A 17,076-nucleotide genomic window follows, 5' to 3' on the forward strand; every position below is an offset into this window, starting at 1 on the left:
CCACCTCGACCTTGATTCACTAGAGTCAACTTATCAACCAAAAGCACATCGGATTTCTGACCCTCTCTGATCTCATCCAGAATACTACTCGTTAACTTCAACATTCCCAATTTAACACTATTGTGAGTACTCTCACACACCAAACTCAAGTCTCTAAACTGCTCAATTAAATCCAATTCCTTAACCATTAACATAGACATATGCAATGATTTCCGACTCAATGCATCAGCCACTAAGTTTGCTTTACCCGGATGGTAATTCAAACCAAAGTCATAATCCTTCAGAAACTCTAACCATCTCCTCTGTCTCATATTCAGCTCTTTCTGATCAAACAAATACTTCAAACTTTTATGGTCACTGAAAACTTCAAATCTTGACCCGTGCAAGTAATGCCTCCATAACTTCAGAACAAATACCACAGCTGCCAACTCTAAATCGTGTGTCGGATAGTTCCTCTCATGAACCTTCAGTTGTCTCGAAGCATAAGCTACAACCTGCTTATTCTGCATCAACACACCACCCAAACCCAACAATGAAGCATCACAGTAAACCTCAAATGGTTCTGACGGACTTGGTAATATCAGAACAGGAGCAATAGTTAACCTTCTCTTTAACTCTTGGAAACCTTCTTCACATTTTGAGTCCCAAACAAACGCTTGCCCCTTTCTAGTCAACATCGTTAACGGTAACGCCAACTTAGAAAATCCCTCAGTGAACTTCCTATAATAACCAGCCAAACCAAGGAAACTTCGAATCTCAGCAACAGACTTCGGAGCTCCCCACTGAGATACCGCTTCTATCTTAGAAGGATCAACAGCAACACCACCTCTTGAAATCACATGACCAAGAAAACTAACTTCTTCTAACCAACAACACCGGTGCACCCCACGGTGACACACTCGGACGAATAAATTTCTTATCCCACAGATCTTCCAACTGACTCTTCAATTTAGTTAACTCAACAGCAGACATACGGTACGGAGCCATCGACACCGGCCTAGTACCAGGTACCAAATCAATCGAGAACTCAACTTCACGCTCTGGCGGTAATTCGTTCACTTCTTCCGGAAACACATCAGGAAAATCGCACACCACAGCTAGATCGCAAATCACCAGTTTATCTTTAGCCTCCAAAGTCGCTAACAGCATAAACAACTCTGCCCCATCTGCTACTGCCTCATTCACCTGCCTTGCTGACAGAAACAAACTCTTTCCTTCCTCAATCTCAGGAAAGATCACAGTTTTATCAAAACAATTGATATAGACTCGGTTAAACACCAACCAGTTCATACCCAGAATAACATCAATCTGCACAAGTGGAAGACACACTAGGTCCATCCCAAAGTCTCTACCAAAAATACTCAAAGGACAATTTAAACAAACTGAAGTAGTAGTCACTGAACCCTTCGCAGGAGTATCAATCACCATACTTCCATGCATCTCAGATATCTCTAATTTAAGTTTCACAGCACAATCCAAAGATATAAAGGAATGAGTCGCACCTGTGTCAATAATAGCTACAAGAGGAAAGCAATTAATATAACACGTACCTCGGATCAAACGATCATCTGCATAAGTCTCAGAACCCGGTAAAGCAAAGACCTTGCCTCCCGACTGATTCTCTTTCTTCGGCTTAGGACACTGTGGACTGATATGACCCACCTCTCCACAGTTGAAACAAGTCACAGTCTTCAACTGGCACTCTGCAGCCAAGTGACCACCTTTGCCACATTTGAAACACTTCCTCGCAGCACTGGTACACTCATGGACATGATGTCCAGCCTGACCACATCTGTAACACTTAGCAGGGGCACTAGAGTCTCCCCCACTAGGCCTCTTCATCCCACTCTGTCTCTGAAAACCTTTGCCAACTGCATACGGTTTTCCATGGTCATTCTGATTCTTGCCTTTCCTATCAACCCTCTGCTGATAGCTTTCCGCTCTGGCCTTGGTATCCTGTTCAAACATTCTGCAACAGTCGACCAAATTAGAAAACACTCTAATCCGCTGATACCCAATAGCCTGCTTGATCTCGGGACGTAACCCGTTCTCAAACCTCACGCATTTTGAAAATTCTCCAGTAGCCTCATCATAGGGAGTGTAATACTTCGACAGCTCTGTGAACTTAGCAGCATACTCAGTAACAGACCGGTTGCCTTGCTTCAATTCTAAGAACTCTATCTCTCTCCTTCCTCTGACATCCTCTGGAAGGTACTTCCTCAGAAATCTCTCTCTGAACACCGCCCAAGTGACCTCAGCACTCCCGGCAGCTTCCAACTCAGTGCGGGTAGCAACCCACCAATCATCTGCTTCTTCTGACAGCATATGCGTACCGAACCTGACCTTCTGGTTATCGGCACACTCAGTCACTCGGAAGATCCTCTCGATCTCCTTCAACCACTTCTGAGCACCATCTAGATCGTATGCTCCCTTGAACATTGGAGGATTGTTCTTCTGTAACTCACTCAGTTGACGAGCAGCTCCCATTCCCACAACATTCGGATTCCCTCCAAGTACTCCAGCTAGCATACCCAGAGCCTCAGCAATCGCAGCATCGTCTCTACCTCTTCCAGCCATCTCTATTCTGAAAACCCAATCAAGCTAAAACAATAAGTACTGATAGGGTTACACAACACCTATCCCGTACAGGGGAAACAGAATAATTACGACTCGACTCGACCGACGATGCTCTGATACCACTAATGTAACACCCTTCTAAAATACCCCAAAAGTTTAATTAAAATAACAACATATATCAATCAGAGTAAATATGCAATTAAGGGTGTCACACAATTACTTCACACCATTCACCATGATAACTGTCATGCTCTTTTATTAATTCAAAACATAAAGCATTTGCACAATACGCAGCGGATAGAGATTAAATCAATCATGCAAAACATGTAGCATATTACATGTAAACTGGTTCACAACCAACAATAAAACATTTAAAACATCCCATCCCGATGTTACATCTACCAGAGCATGACCCACTAAGGAACTACACTAGACTTCAAGCACTAGCTCCTACTCAATCACTGCTCGTTACCTGAAAAATAGTTGTAAGGGTGAGTTCCTCAACCGATATAATAAGCATTATAAAATATCATGCAATGTTAAGTAATTTAACACATTTCATCACCCTAATCATAACACACATTCAGTAACGGCACATCAACTCAAACATCATACTCAACACCAACATAAAGCACACGTATAATCTCAATTCATACTCAACACCAACACAAAACACACGTATAATATTGGAATACATCCATTCATATTATACGCCATACATACATTATGCAATGAGACTCCATGCATGCGGTACCGACTATTCGTGAACATATAGTTCAACTTCACCGACCAAATCCAGGTACGGCTACCAAGCTCACTAGTCCCACTCATTTGAGACCTAGTGACTCACATCACTAATTCCTCACCATGGGAATTAGCTACCACCCCAAGGGCCATGCTATGCACGCTAATCACCTAGCATGCAAACATCAACAACAGTCCAAAATGACTAACATCACTAATTCCTCACCATGGGAATTAGCTACCACCATAAAGGCCACATTATGCTATGCCAAATCACCTAGCATGCAACATCAACAACAATCCACAATGGACATATGCTCACACTCTAAGCCATAAAACAGTCCATCCACCATTACATACATAATATATACATTCACAACATTATGCATATTTTCACACATCATCAGCATTTTTATCACATAATCATATCATGTCATGCCAAATAATTCAATCACAGTATTAGCACACTCTACTAATACCTATCATACTCAAAACAACGGGAAATAATCCCTACTATATCACACACCGATATAGGTCAATCACCAATTATGTTCACAATATTAAAATATCAATTTTTCCAATTTCCAACAGTGTTAACCGGTTAACGCCCTGGGTTAATCGGTTAACGCAGGACAGAACACGCTTCCTGGCCAATTTTAACAGTGTTAACCGGTTAACGCCCTGGGTTAACCGGTTAACGCAGACAGAACAGCAATTTTTCACAATTCATAACAGTGTTAACCGGTTAACGCCCTGGGTTAACCGGTTAACGCAAGCAAAACAGCAATACTTCATAATCCCTAACAGTGTTAACCGGTTAACACCCTGGGTTAACCGGTTAACGCAAGGCAGAAAGCTGTTCCTGCGCTAACACGAAGCAGAACGCAGAATTCTCCGCATTTTCCGCCGTTGGAGGACTTCCGGACCTCCGATTCCGATTCCGTAAAAAGCTATACGTTCGGAAAATCACTACCCATCCAATTACAGATTCAATTACGGCTTTAACATAGTTTATTCATCACAATTTTTCAGCATTCAACATCCCAATTAGGGTCAAATCAATGGCTTATCACTACCCATTACATGTTAACCCATAATACCCATTAAACGACGATAAACCCCCCTTACCTGAGTTAATCCGGCGAATCTTTAAGCTTCAAGCTCTTCTCTTCTCCAACCTTCTTCCTCTTGCTCTGCCTCTTTGCCCTTTTCCTCTTTTCAGCCGCTTCTCTGTTTTCACGTGAAAACTCTTTTTACTAAAATGGAACTCTTTTTCCTTATTTCCAACTTATATATATTTTCCAATAATTATTATTCCAATAATAATAATAATAATAATAATCCAATAATTCCAATTATTTAATTAAATTAATAAATATAATATTAACTTAAATTAAATAATTATCTTATTTTTATCGGGGTGTTACAGCCATCGCGCTTTTATTGTTTCCAAAGGAAAAGGGAAAAGTACGAACAAAACCCAAAGATAAGAAGTTTTCAAATCAAAACTAATAAAATGCCATAGATTACAGGTAAGGGGGTTGGTTACACAGCGGGAAGATGTTAGCACCCAAAGTGTCCTAGGTACTCCTAGGGAGCCCTTTTTTATGTGTGTATGTGTTTTTAGTATAAAAGATGTTTGCAACAAATGGAGTGTGAGGATGAGAAAAGAATTCGTTGGTTATATTTTTGTGTTTGACAAGACCTTCGGACTTGTGCCTACATACCAACATAAAATGAGGGATCAAAATCTCGTAGTTCGTGGTAACAATTTCAAAGTGAGTGGATTGCTTTTAACAAAAAATTTAAATTTAAAAGAGGCACAAAGGGCCTAAAAGAATTTGAATGAGTGTTAGTTCTTTTTGTCTTTTGAAATTTTAATTCAATATGTTTAAGTTCATTTACAAGTTTGATTAAGAAAAGAGTTAAAGAAAAGCAATGGCATAAGGCCAAAGTTTCTAATTTGCAAAAGAGTCTAAGTTTAGAAATCACAAGCAAAGAAGATTTTGAAAAGAGGGAGAGATTTGAAATTTAAGAAGTGGGAGGAGATGAAGGGACTAATCCTAAGCAAAAATTTAAAGTTAAGAGTTGAAAAGATCTGACCAATGGGATGCAATCCAATAGACAAGAATGTCATATAGAAACCCATTTTTCCTTTGGACTTTTAGAAATCAAGCAATATCAATAAGCAAGCAAGATGAAGAGCAAGGCATCAAATAAAGATAGCCACATCCAAGCTAGCAACTTCATAGTGTTCTTCAGAATCTTCCCCATGTATCAGATGACATTCTCCTTGAATGGCTCACAATAAGGCATTAGACACAGGTTCAAAGTAACACTTTTGCATCAAGACCATGTAGCAGATAAATTCATAAAGATCTCAACACTTGCATCAGATGAAAGATTAAATCACAAGAAATTGGTTTCAGAAATATTGTCATTGGCCAAGCCCTTTTGCATAGGGAATGTTGCCTAATTCTAAGTCCAAGGCTCGGATCAAATCCAACAGTCTGCACAAACATTTTTTAGGGTTTTTGTTGTTTATTAAATATTTTAAGGTCCTAAAATCACAAGCACAAACAAGATACACAAACAAATATATATAATCACAATATATGGCTCAAGTGAGCAAAGTGAAAATGGAATTAAAATAAACAAGTTAAATGATATGTAAAATGGCAAATGATAAATGGCTTGAATTTAAATGGCATAAAGTAAATGACTTGAAATTTAAAGCAATTATAATAGAATGTTAGTCAAAGGTTAGTTGATTAGATGTTAGTGGAGTTTTGCTTTTCAATTGTTTAAGTCATTCTTTGGAGAACACCCAACCCTCTATTCATAAGCATGGATCCTTGAACCAAGACATCTTCCAAAGGAAGGAAAAAAGGCCAAGTTTCCACACAATACCATGAAAGGGGGAGACTTACAATCTCACTTATTAGAATGTTATGCCTTTGGGTCAAAATTTAGCGGTATATTAAGCAATCATAATTGGACTTATGTAGAAGTCACAACTATCTGAGATCGAGCAATAAATTTATTGGTGTTAATGCATGTTAGAGATATGGTATGATGAACCATACTCCTAAAACATATCACACACAAAAAGAAAATGATCAAACGATGAACCTAATCTCATCCATACTTGTATTGGTTCATCTAACACAAAGTTATTGATGAACCAATTAGCCTTAGGATATTGAGATGTCGTTGGTCAATGAAAGGGATGGGATAGAAAGGGATTGAAGATGAAGAGGGAGGGGAGATGAGACAAACACAAATTGGTCATGTGGAGGAATTTTATCAAATTAAAATCATTCATTCATTTTGGGAGATGAAATGTACATTTCATCAATCCCCTAAATCCAATGATTTTAATCCAACAAAAGTCAAATCAACCTTGACCAAGACCCAAACACATAGTCAAACTTCCCAAGTCAATAAAGATGGCTCAACATAATTTTCACACAACTTAAACAATTAAAAATCAAAATAAAATGCATTAAATCAAATTATGTTTGATCAAAAACCTAAAACCTCTTCAAAACACTAAATAAATAGTCAAGAGATTTATCATAGGTCAAATAAGGTCAAAGGACCTTGGAGAAAAAAATTCATTATTTTTGAAAAGTCAGAAGTATTTTTAAATAATTAAAAATATGCACAAAAACAATTAAATCATGAAAAATATTAATATTGATCCAAAAAATAATTTTAATTCAAAAAATGAAAGAGAAAAATATTTGAATTTTTTTGGTGAAAGTCTCATTTTTTTGGATCAATAATGAAATTAATATAAATTAATTAAAATAAAGCAATTAAAAGAAATAAACAGAAATTCAAAAAAACGTGGACCATCTGATCTCCGTCATTAATTGAGGTGGCAGATCATATGGATCAGAGCACGCTTTCCACATGCACTGCAGTCAAATGAGACACATGTGTGGTAATGACAATCAAGGCTCAAGATTAAAACATTTTAAAAGGCTCTTATGGTTGAGATGTCTCCAACACATCGTTGGAGCCAGAGCTCCAGTCTTCTTCTCCGGTACCTCACTGGACTGGTCCACCTTCAACCATCACCAAAATGAAAAAGCAAGACATGGATTTAAAGAAAAAATGCTCAAGAGCTCGAATCTGGCCTCAATTTTGTCCAATTCCAAGTATATGAAAAGATACAGGGAGTTGAATTTTGAGGATCATGAACTGAGTTGCTTCGACTTGACCTCAAAGCAACTCAATCTTGTTGCCTACATTGGTAGAACTTTATACAACCAAAAATCAATCAAAATAATAGAGAATTGAGAGATCATCGAAGAGAAGAATTTTCTGAAAATTCACCTTCGAGTTGATCTAATTTCACTTGATCTTGATCTGGATTTAATTGCTTTCTCCTCCTCTTGCTTGCAGAAACCAAATGAGATGAAAAGGGAAGTGAATTTCTGGAGTTTGAACTTCCAAACAGAAGATGAAGTTCAAGCTTGATTTCAAGAGAAATCTCAAAAAATTCTATGGCAGTGAGGGTTTGAAATGGTCTAGCAAAGCTTGGGCAAGGTGTTGATGATGAATCTGAAGCCTTTAGCTTGCTTAAATAGGCAATGCACTTGATATTTGCACCACTTGAAAATTGGGCAATTTTGGAAACCTTCTTGCATGGGCAATGGTTTGGGCCTTGAGAATGATGCAATCCACTTCCTATTCGTGTGTAAAGAGTACTGAATGCATCATGTGTAAGCATGCAAAATAATTTGATCATTTGAAATCCAATCTTGCCAAAACACTTCCCACAATGAAGCCATGTGCGAGTCCCTCAATTTTGATCCGAATGAGATTATCTTGGATGTTTTTGAAAGGTTAGATCAAGGGGAACAACTTTCATGTTGAACACTTTTTCATTTTAAGCTTGGATCATGATCTAATTTTGAGGTGGAAGTTTTGGAAATCAAACATATTTGAAAATTTTCTAAGTCCCAAGTCAAATGTTCACTTCTTCCACCTTGAATAACTTTTTATATGGACTTCAAATGAGAAAAGTTACTTCATGAAAGTTGTATCTCTTTCAAACCTATTCAATTTGGTCACTAATTTGACCTCATTTGGATTTGGCATGAATGAGTTATGTATTTTAGAAGTTGAGGAAAATCACTTGTTCAATGGTATTGGCCCAAAATGACCTATAATGTTTTCACTTTGCACATGCATTTGCAAGTTGAATTTGAACTTCCTCCAAACGTAAAAGTTTAAGTAGACATCTTTAATTTGATCATTAAATTTGAATGGATTTCATCTTATAAAAAATGAGCAAGTTATGATCTTGGAAAGTTGACCTTCAAATTAGGGTTTAGACAAAATGACCTATAATCTTTCACCATAATAAATGACTTTACAAGGAAAACTAGCTCTTGACTTCAACATTAAAGTTGTTTGGAATGTCATCTTGAGTAACATTTATCTTGGAATCATTTTCATATGACAAAAATTGTAGGAGATAGGGTCTAGGGAACCCCAGTTTTGACTAGTTGACTTTCTCTTGTCAACCACCATGAACCAACTTGCTAGCTTGATATTCTCTTGACTTTTGGGACTCATGGAGGATCATATGTGCAGAAGATGATGTAATGTGAAGTATACCTTGAAATATTTGATCAATTGTTGAAGAAACTTGTTGAAGAAGTCACACAAGATACTCAGATGAATTAGGGTTTCCAAGGCAAACAAACTCCAAACTCTTGATGATTTCTTGATCAAAATAATATGTGAAGATCATAGGGATTCATATATGATGTCTAGAGCCAATGTGAATCATTTCTTGATTGAGCTCCTTGTATTGAGAGTCTTAAACCCTAGATATGAGCTTGATAGAGCATAGGTGAGCATACACACTACCTACAAAAGAGTTAAACTATACAATGACATATTTTTAGTATTTTGGTTAGTAAAAATAAAGAAAAATGAAGTGTGATACAATCTAAATTTCTTGGTGATCTCTCCCAATGTAAACCCAATGAATGAGGGGTGGAGAGGATGCCAAGGTGTGATCCCAATGTTATGCGTATGATGAGATAGCATGAGGGATATTAGGGTCAAAATTGGGGTCTTACATTGTTAACATATGGTGATTTCGTCTCTAAGTTTGTTTACCATAAACCAAGTAGGAGTTGGAAACCTAGGAAAAGAGGGTATACCATTGGTCATCTTATTTGGGATCCTCAAATCACAAGTGAATTATTTTATCTAAGGATGATGTTGACTTTCGAAAAAGGGTCATTAAGTTACAAAGATATCAAATTTGTTGACCGTGTATAACATAAAATTTTTAGAGAAGCATGTTTAGCTATGGGATTCTTAAAAGATGATAGAGAATTTATTGAGGCAATTAAAGAGACCCATGTTTGGGCTCTGGTGTTTTTCTACGGAAGTTATTTGTTACTATGTTATTATCATCATCAATGAATAGACTCGAACATGGTTGGAATAATTCATGGTTGTACTTATCATATGGTATTCTTTATGAACAACGTGTGTTGACAAGAAATCCACGTACATAAATTATTTCATGGGTTTATACTTTCTATTTACTTACTTTAATATTAGGTGTTTTAAATATGACATATTTTTTTACCATAGGATTGACACTTACGGATGAAGAAATAAAATAACTGACGCTTATGGCTATTGAAACACAATTACAAAAAAATAAGAAAAGTTTGAAGGACTACAAGCCAATGTCATATCCAAAAGATTTTGCAAGTTCCTTTCTTGGAAATAGGCTTATTTATGATGAGAGACAGCATGATCTGGTTGCTCAAGAACAACTATATTTAAATTTACACGCATCCTTACAGGTAACATCAAATTGCCTTTGTTTAATTTAATCAATTAATGTTGATGTTGATCATACTAATATTTTTATTATGATGATTCTATTTGTAGATGATCAAAGAAAGATTTTTGAAGAAAAAATGGAAGTTGTAGAAAAACAAAAAGGTGGTGTGTTTTTTTATATGGCTATGGTGGAACAGGTAATACATTTATGTAGAACACTTTGCCAGCTGCAATTCATGCTAAAAGAAAAATTGTGTTGCTTATTGTCTCAAGTGGGATTGCAAGTTTGTTATTACCAGGTGGAAGAACAACTCATTCTAAATTTAAGATTCCAGTCTCTACTTTGAAATCTTCCATTTGCAACATTGATATAAAAGATGAACTTGCTGATCTTTTAAAGTTGATTGATCTAATCATATGGGACGAGGCTTCTATGGCTAACAAATTTTGCTTTGAGACTCTTGACAAATCTTTAAAAGATATTATAAGTATTAATGGAGAAACGTCTCAAAAAATATTTGGAGGGAAGGTTGTTGTTTTTGGTGGTGATTACAGACAAATTCTTCTTGTTATACCAAGAGGTAGTAGATCAGGTATTATTCATGCACCATTAATGCTTCTTATATCTGGGATCATTGCAAGGTACTCAAACTTACAAAGAATGTGCGCTTGCAAAGTGGAGCAATGACATGTACTGCAGATAATATTCGAATTTTTTCAGAGTGGATCTTAAAAATTGGAGATGGAACAATGTCTGAATCAACTGATGATTATGTTGAGATTACAATTTCCCAAGAGTTTCTCATTTCAAATTTTTCAGATCCTATAGGGGCTATTGTTGAAAGTACATACCCCGATCTCATTCATAACTACCAAGATTTCAATTACCTTTAAAGTCATGTAATTCTGGCTTCAACTATTGAAGTAATGGATGATATCAATCAATACATCACAAACCTTCTTCCAGGTACTATTCATACTTTCATTATATATTTCATTTTGTAACTTATGTATTCCTATTATTTATTATTGAATGCAAATACATTTTTTTATGTTTTTAAGGAGAAGAAAATGAATACTTCAGTAGCGATTATATTGATAGATCTGAAGCAACTGACTTTGATGCATTTAAACACTTGACACCTAAATTCTTGAATGCTCTTAAAACATCAAGATTGTCTAATCATTCAATAAAGTTGAAAATTGGGACCATAATAACGTTGTTGCGTAACTTGGATCAATCAGAAGGATTATGCAATGGTACACGACTTACTGTAATAAGGTTTTTTAATCATGTTATTGAAGCTAAGATCATTTCTATAAAGAATATTGGTTACATCATTTATATTCCAAGAATGTCTTTGTCCCCCTCACAATCATCATGGTCTTTTAAATTGGTGAGAAGACAATTCTCAATTATTGTTTCCTTTGCTATGACAATTAACAAATCTCATGGTCAATCTTTAGACAACGTTGGTTTATACTAACCAAAAGATATTTTTAGTCATGGTCAATTGTATGTGGCACTTTCTAGAGTCAAGACAAAAGAAGGTCTTAAGAGTTTGATTCATGACAAAGATAAAAAGGCTATGCATTTTACCATTAATGTTGTCTTCAAGGAAGTTTTTCAGAATATTTGATAGGTATTAAAATACAAATTGTTGTGTATCATTTATTGTTTATTTCGAATGGTATTTTGAATTGTCATGATGTTGTATTTTAATTTTAATTTTTTTTCCTTTCCTTTTTTCTTTGACGTTATTAATCAACTTTACCACTATATTTTGTCTCCACACTTTACAAATCTTCTGTTCTTTTATTTATTTCATCATTCCACATTGTTCTTACACAATGGAATTTAGCTTTTTCCTTTTACATTTTTCTTAAATATTTATATCTACATTAACAAAATTGGATCTGTTTGAAAATCGTTGTCTTGGCATATCTTATTTCTTACTATATTAATAAAGCTTTTTGCCTTTTCCAACATTGCTAGGTTTGCCCCGATTTTCCAATCCATCATGATTGAGGTAAATTACACAACCATTTCCTAAATAATGTTTTGATGTAAATTACACTATCCGAACAAAAAAGAGGATATGTTTTTGATAAGAAAGACCCACGCCCTTCATTGAAAAAATATTAATCACAAGTATAAGATGAAGCAACCTTATGAACAAACTACATTTGGCACATTGCTGCGACATACTGTTGTTAGTATTGATACTTGTAATTTCTCACAACCGCATTCTAAATATGCCATTTCAATTAAAAGAAGACTGCAAAGTTTTCAAGCTATAAAGCACACAAATCTTGTTTTGATCTATTTCTCAACTGCATTCTTAATCTGTCATTTCAATTAAAAGCAGATTGCAAAGTCTTAAAGCTGTAAAGCACACAAATCAGTGTCTTGGTTTGTCCGTTGATAGATAGATAGATCAAAACACAAATGACTTGAAATGTTGGATTAAAAAAACATATTCTTGTACAAAATTTATGTTACCATTCCAAAAATGATAAGATCCAGAAAAGTAATAAAACTTTCCAAACACTAAAATTATACCGAAACAAGTTCGACAAAAATTTTAAGCTATAGATACTAAACAAAAACAATAATAAGAGTCAAGACATAAATTAAAAGTTCAAAGCAAAACTAAAATATAACAACATCCAATACAGCAAGCATAGTTTAAGGTCTAGTTTAGTTTTAATCGACATCCTTCCTCTTTGACTTCTTCTTCTTCTTCTTTCCAGACTCGCCATTGGCAGCTTCATCAACAATCTGATCTTGAACATCTACCTCCTGGTCCAATTTTCTCTTTTCTTTCTTTTTCTTCTTCTTTTCTGACTTATGATCCTCTGCATCACCATTAGTAATTTCTGATGATTTTTCAACAGCTAAGTCTTCTCCTTCATCTTCACCAGCCTTTTGCTTCTTCTTCTTCTTGGTTTTCTTGGCTGATGCTTCCTCTGTCTCCATCTCTGTATCTGCAAAGATTCATATAAACCAGGAAAATATGTAGTACATTAGAAACTACAACATAATTACAGGTTAAAACAGCAATCTTTCCACCATATAGAATCGGCAAAAAAAGTATCCCCTATTAAGTGGCAGGCAGAAGTATACAAGATAACGACAATCAAATTCATATTTAGCATGAGAAAACGAGATTGAGTCAGTAGGTCTCCTAGGGTGTACCTATGTTGTCGGCAACTTCAATAGCAGATTTCATGACATCAATGTTCTTACGAGGGGCAACTCCCTTATCATAAAAGTCAAGTCGCTCCTCAACTTGCTCACGGAGTTTCTCACCAAATGCTGAAGTACCCTTTTCTGCACAACATAACAAAATAATGATACAGATGCAAAGTAAAGGAGCAAGAGTTTGCCAAAATTAATAAGGAAACAAACCAGAAAAGCAGTCAATCCTAGATGCAATAGAGCATTTGTTTGCAAGATAGCGAGCCATGCGGCCCTTGTTTTTGGCAGATGCTCGACCAATAAAAGAAGAGTGGAATATCAGACCATATTTGGGAGTATTTCCTCTTGTTTTTAATGCCCTGAATAAAGCAGAAAGATAGATTATCAAATTCACAATGACAACACATGGAAAACAGTGTCACTTGTCCAGACAAAAGTCATGCAGTTTCACAATCAAACCTGCTTGTCTCTATAAAAAAAATAAGCAATTCAAACTTCATAACAAATGATGAGTTACAAACCTGAATAAAGCTTTCTCTGCACCAAGAATCTGAAGAGTTGATGACGGGCACTTAGCTAAATTTGTGAGACTACCAGCATGGGAAATTAAACGAGCTCCAACACTATCACCCACTAAAGATTGCAAATTAGGTGCAATATCATTCATCTTAGTAGTCAGGTAATCAGACAACCTTCTCCTGTAGTCAGATAGGTCCATCACCCTTTGAGCAAACTGATGGACATTGATCAAGTCCACAGGGGACAATTCTTGTCCTGAAAAAAGCCAGACAAAGCAGGTTAAGAGAGATGGGGAAAAAAACCAAGTTAAACGCAAATATATGATAGTCTACCCATGGAGGCTTTTGCTGCTTCAACAATCTCCTTTGCTTTATCTTCGTCTCCAACTAAGTCAGTTAATGCTTCAATATTGTCTTCAGCCAACTTTGACTTATCCTCAACATATTTGGCTACTTTGCAATACAGATAATTATCATTTATGATCTTCACTAGTTCAGGAAAATGCCATGAATACCATTCTCTACACAAAACAGATGACAACAGATAAATAACACAAGTTATAAACTCTCTGAAGATGTAAACTTATTAGTCCAGGTGTTGGAAGTAGAGCTGCAACAGTAAGTGTGTGGGGTAGGGTGTCCAAACTCAAAAAGTCACAGTTTCTGTGTTAGGCCACAAGGCCGTGCTTAAATAAGATGTAAAATGTTTTTTTGATAGAGATCTGAACTTTTTAATCTATAAAAAATGCATATTTGAATGAGAATTCATGCTAAGCCTATACTACCTGACTCTCATGGCAAATGAATTGATATCCTTATCAAGTGTATCGAGTAGGAAGATTGCTTGGATGACCATATTGTCAACCCGATTAACATTGAATTTCACTTTTGCTCTGCTGTAACTGTGGCAGAGACCAAGTTGCGCCTTCTCCAAATCTCCTGGCTATGGAATTCAAAAGATACATAAATAAACCAATCAATTAAATTGTTAAAGGGATGATCCTAGAAGTAATACAAACAAAGCATCCAAAATAACTGCTAACCTTGAGATCACCAACAAACTTGTCAAAATGAAGCCTGACACCACGAATAAGTTCATTCACAAACTCATTACTTTGGCATGGAATTTTAGTAGCATCTTGTATATGTGAACCAATCTTAGATTCAGCTACACCTAAGGAGAACTTTGGCTTCTTACCTTCCTTTACTTTGGGTAAGCTAGTCTCCAAAACAGTTCTCAGCTCATCAGTCATAATGCCTGAAAACATCAACATCAAACAACAACAAAAAGTTGAGCACCTAACAAAATGAAATAAATTCATTTGAGTACACTAACAAACATAGAACCAACCACACAAACTCAGTTTAAATCAGTGTTAACATCAAAAACATTAATAATGTTAATTAGGGTTTTAGCAGATTTTCAAAACGTAATAACAATAAATGCAAAATACACTAAAGAAACTACTCCTACAAATCAAATATTAAAACTAGTACCAACTGAATCACTATATACAGTAACAGATTCCTATAGAACAAAGCAAAAACATTGATATAAAGACTGAAACGATACTGAAAAAACACGGAAGCAAGTAATGGCTTACCTTCAGAGACGGCATTAATTTGTTCTAGACCTTCAAGAGCAGAGGTGAAGGGGTTGAAAGAGCGAAGCTTAACGACCTTGCCGAACCTAGTCAAATCGGCAACTGAGTTCCGAACAGCTTCAGTGTTCTGTCCAATTTCGTCGATTCCATGAGCCTCGAACAAGGCATAGCCAGCGGCGGTTTCGTGGAGAAGGAAAAGAGCCATTTGGATGGCCGCAACAGAAACCCTAGAAATGTCAGAGTGAGAGAAAGGGCATTCGAAATTGTTACGATACAGGGTTTAGGGTTTAATAGGGGATGTGTCGTGTATAAATTATTAATAACAAAGCGGGTCGGGTTGAACCGGAAGGTAACAGGTATGGTTTTTGGGCCCGAGTGTCAAACTGCCCAAATGCTGGTCATGGTTAATATTTTGTAGGGTTTTTTTGTACGATGGCAATTTGTAGTGTATGTAAGTAAGCTTAAATATGTGTTTTTTAGGTTCTTAAAAAACCTCCAAAATTGATTTTTTTTTTTTTATTTATTATTCTCTAAATTAAATATTTCTAGTAAAATTATCCGAGTTACACAATTTGAAGGTGTTCTAACCGTTTCAAATGGCCCGCGAAAAAGGCCATATAACAAGTATGGGGAGAAAAGACAAACGTAATTGGTGGTCTCTCATCTTTATTGGTGACACGCAATCACACCCTTCGTCGCACTCTCATTTTTATATATAATTGAATGATCGTCCACACAAGAGGTTAAATCACTCACAAACAATTTTAATCGTTTATACTACATAAAAGTCATATCGTGTCATTTTAGGTATTCAATTCATTATCACTATCATACTACTTTTCACTTAGTAATTGACTTCGATGTTTGAGTGTTAACCTTAATAGTTCCCCCCCTCAATCATACAGTAAGTTTGTTACATCGTACCAAGACTTCATTTCACTATTTTACTACACATTTATAGTTCCCTAACGAAATAATGGTGTCGTCTGTAGGAATCGACTCTTGATTCACGTTGTTTTTCCGTGAAAACCATTGTTTTTCATCAAAATCTCAGATCAATAATCTCCTTCTCTCAAATCACTGGTCTCCTTCTCTCAGATCATCGATCTTCTTCTCGCACAACGTCAATGTTCCTCTCTTAAAACACTAATCTGTATCTCGAAAAAATTAGATAACAAACTCTTAAAGTCATAATGACATCGAAGATTATCAGATTTGTTGCTCAATGTCATGTCGCGACCGTTAAGACTAACAAATCTTTGCCTATACATCTAGTAGAGAATGATACAATTCTTACAATATATTTGTATACTTATGCACAAGAAGATCTCGCTCCTCTAAGAATTGATTGATGGGCGTTCAAGCCTTTTCATTCTTTTAACCTATGCAACAACTTTACCAATGCCAACATTCACAATAACATTCATCACAATTATTTATACCTATACAAGAGATGCTCTCTAATATCAAACAATTGTAGACTAACATAGGCATGCAAAGAGCTAATGACCTACTGGGTAATGTATAGAACTTGGTACAGTAGCAATATTCTCAAGCCTTGACTGATATGATACTTTGAATTAAAGAGAACTTGCAATCTGCT

The 17,076-nt window shown here is 35.8% G+C and overlaps 1 protein-coding gene and 1 pseudogene across 1 annotated transcript; one reads left to right on the plus strand and one right to left on the minus strand.

The window, feature by feature from the left end:
* Positions 1 to 9,992: 9,992 nt before the first annotated feature.
* On the plus strand, positions 9,993 to 11,789 carry LOC127136384 (uncharacterized; annotated as a pseudogene).
* Positions 11,790 to 12,681: 892 nt separating this feature from the next.
* LOC127074042 (nucleolar protein 56) lies at positions 12,682 to 15,765 on the minus strand. Its single transcript, XM_051015302.1, has 8 exons — positions 15,474 to 15,765; positions 14,913 to 15,127; positions 14,655 to 14,812; positions 14,203 to 14,390; positions 13,873 to 14,125; positions 13,562 to 13,710; positions 13,349 to 13,483; positions 12,682 to 13,137 (listed from the first exon to the last, which is right to left on the minus strand). Exons 1-8 carry the CDS (start codon positions 15,676 to 15,678, stop codon positions 12,857 to 12,859), a joined length of 1,584 nt encoding a protein of 527 aa, XP_050871259.1. The 5' UTR covers positions 15,679 to 15,765; the 3' UTR covers positions 12,682 to 12,856.
* Between the last annotated feature and the right edge of the window lie 1,311 nt (positions 15,766 to 17,076).

This window comes from Lathyrus oleraceus, chromosome 4 (assembly GCF_024323335.1).
Source record: "Lathyrus oleraceus cultivar Zhongwan6 chromosome 4, CAAS_Psat_ZW6_1.0, whole genome shotgun sequence".
NCBI classification, from domain to species: Eukaryota; Viridiplantae; Streptophyta; class Magnoliopsida; order Fabales; family Fabaceae; genus Lathyrus; species Lathyrus oleraceus.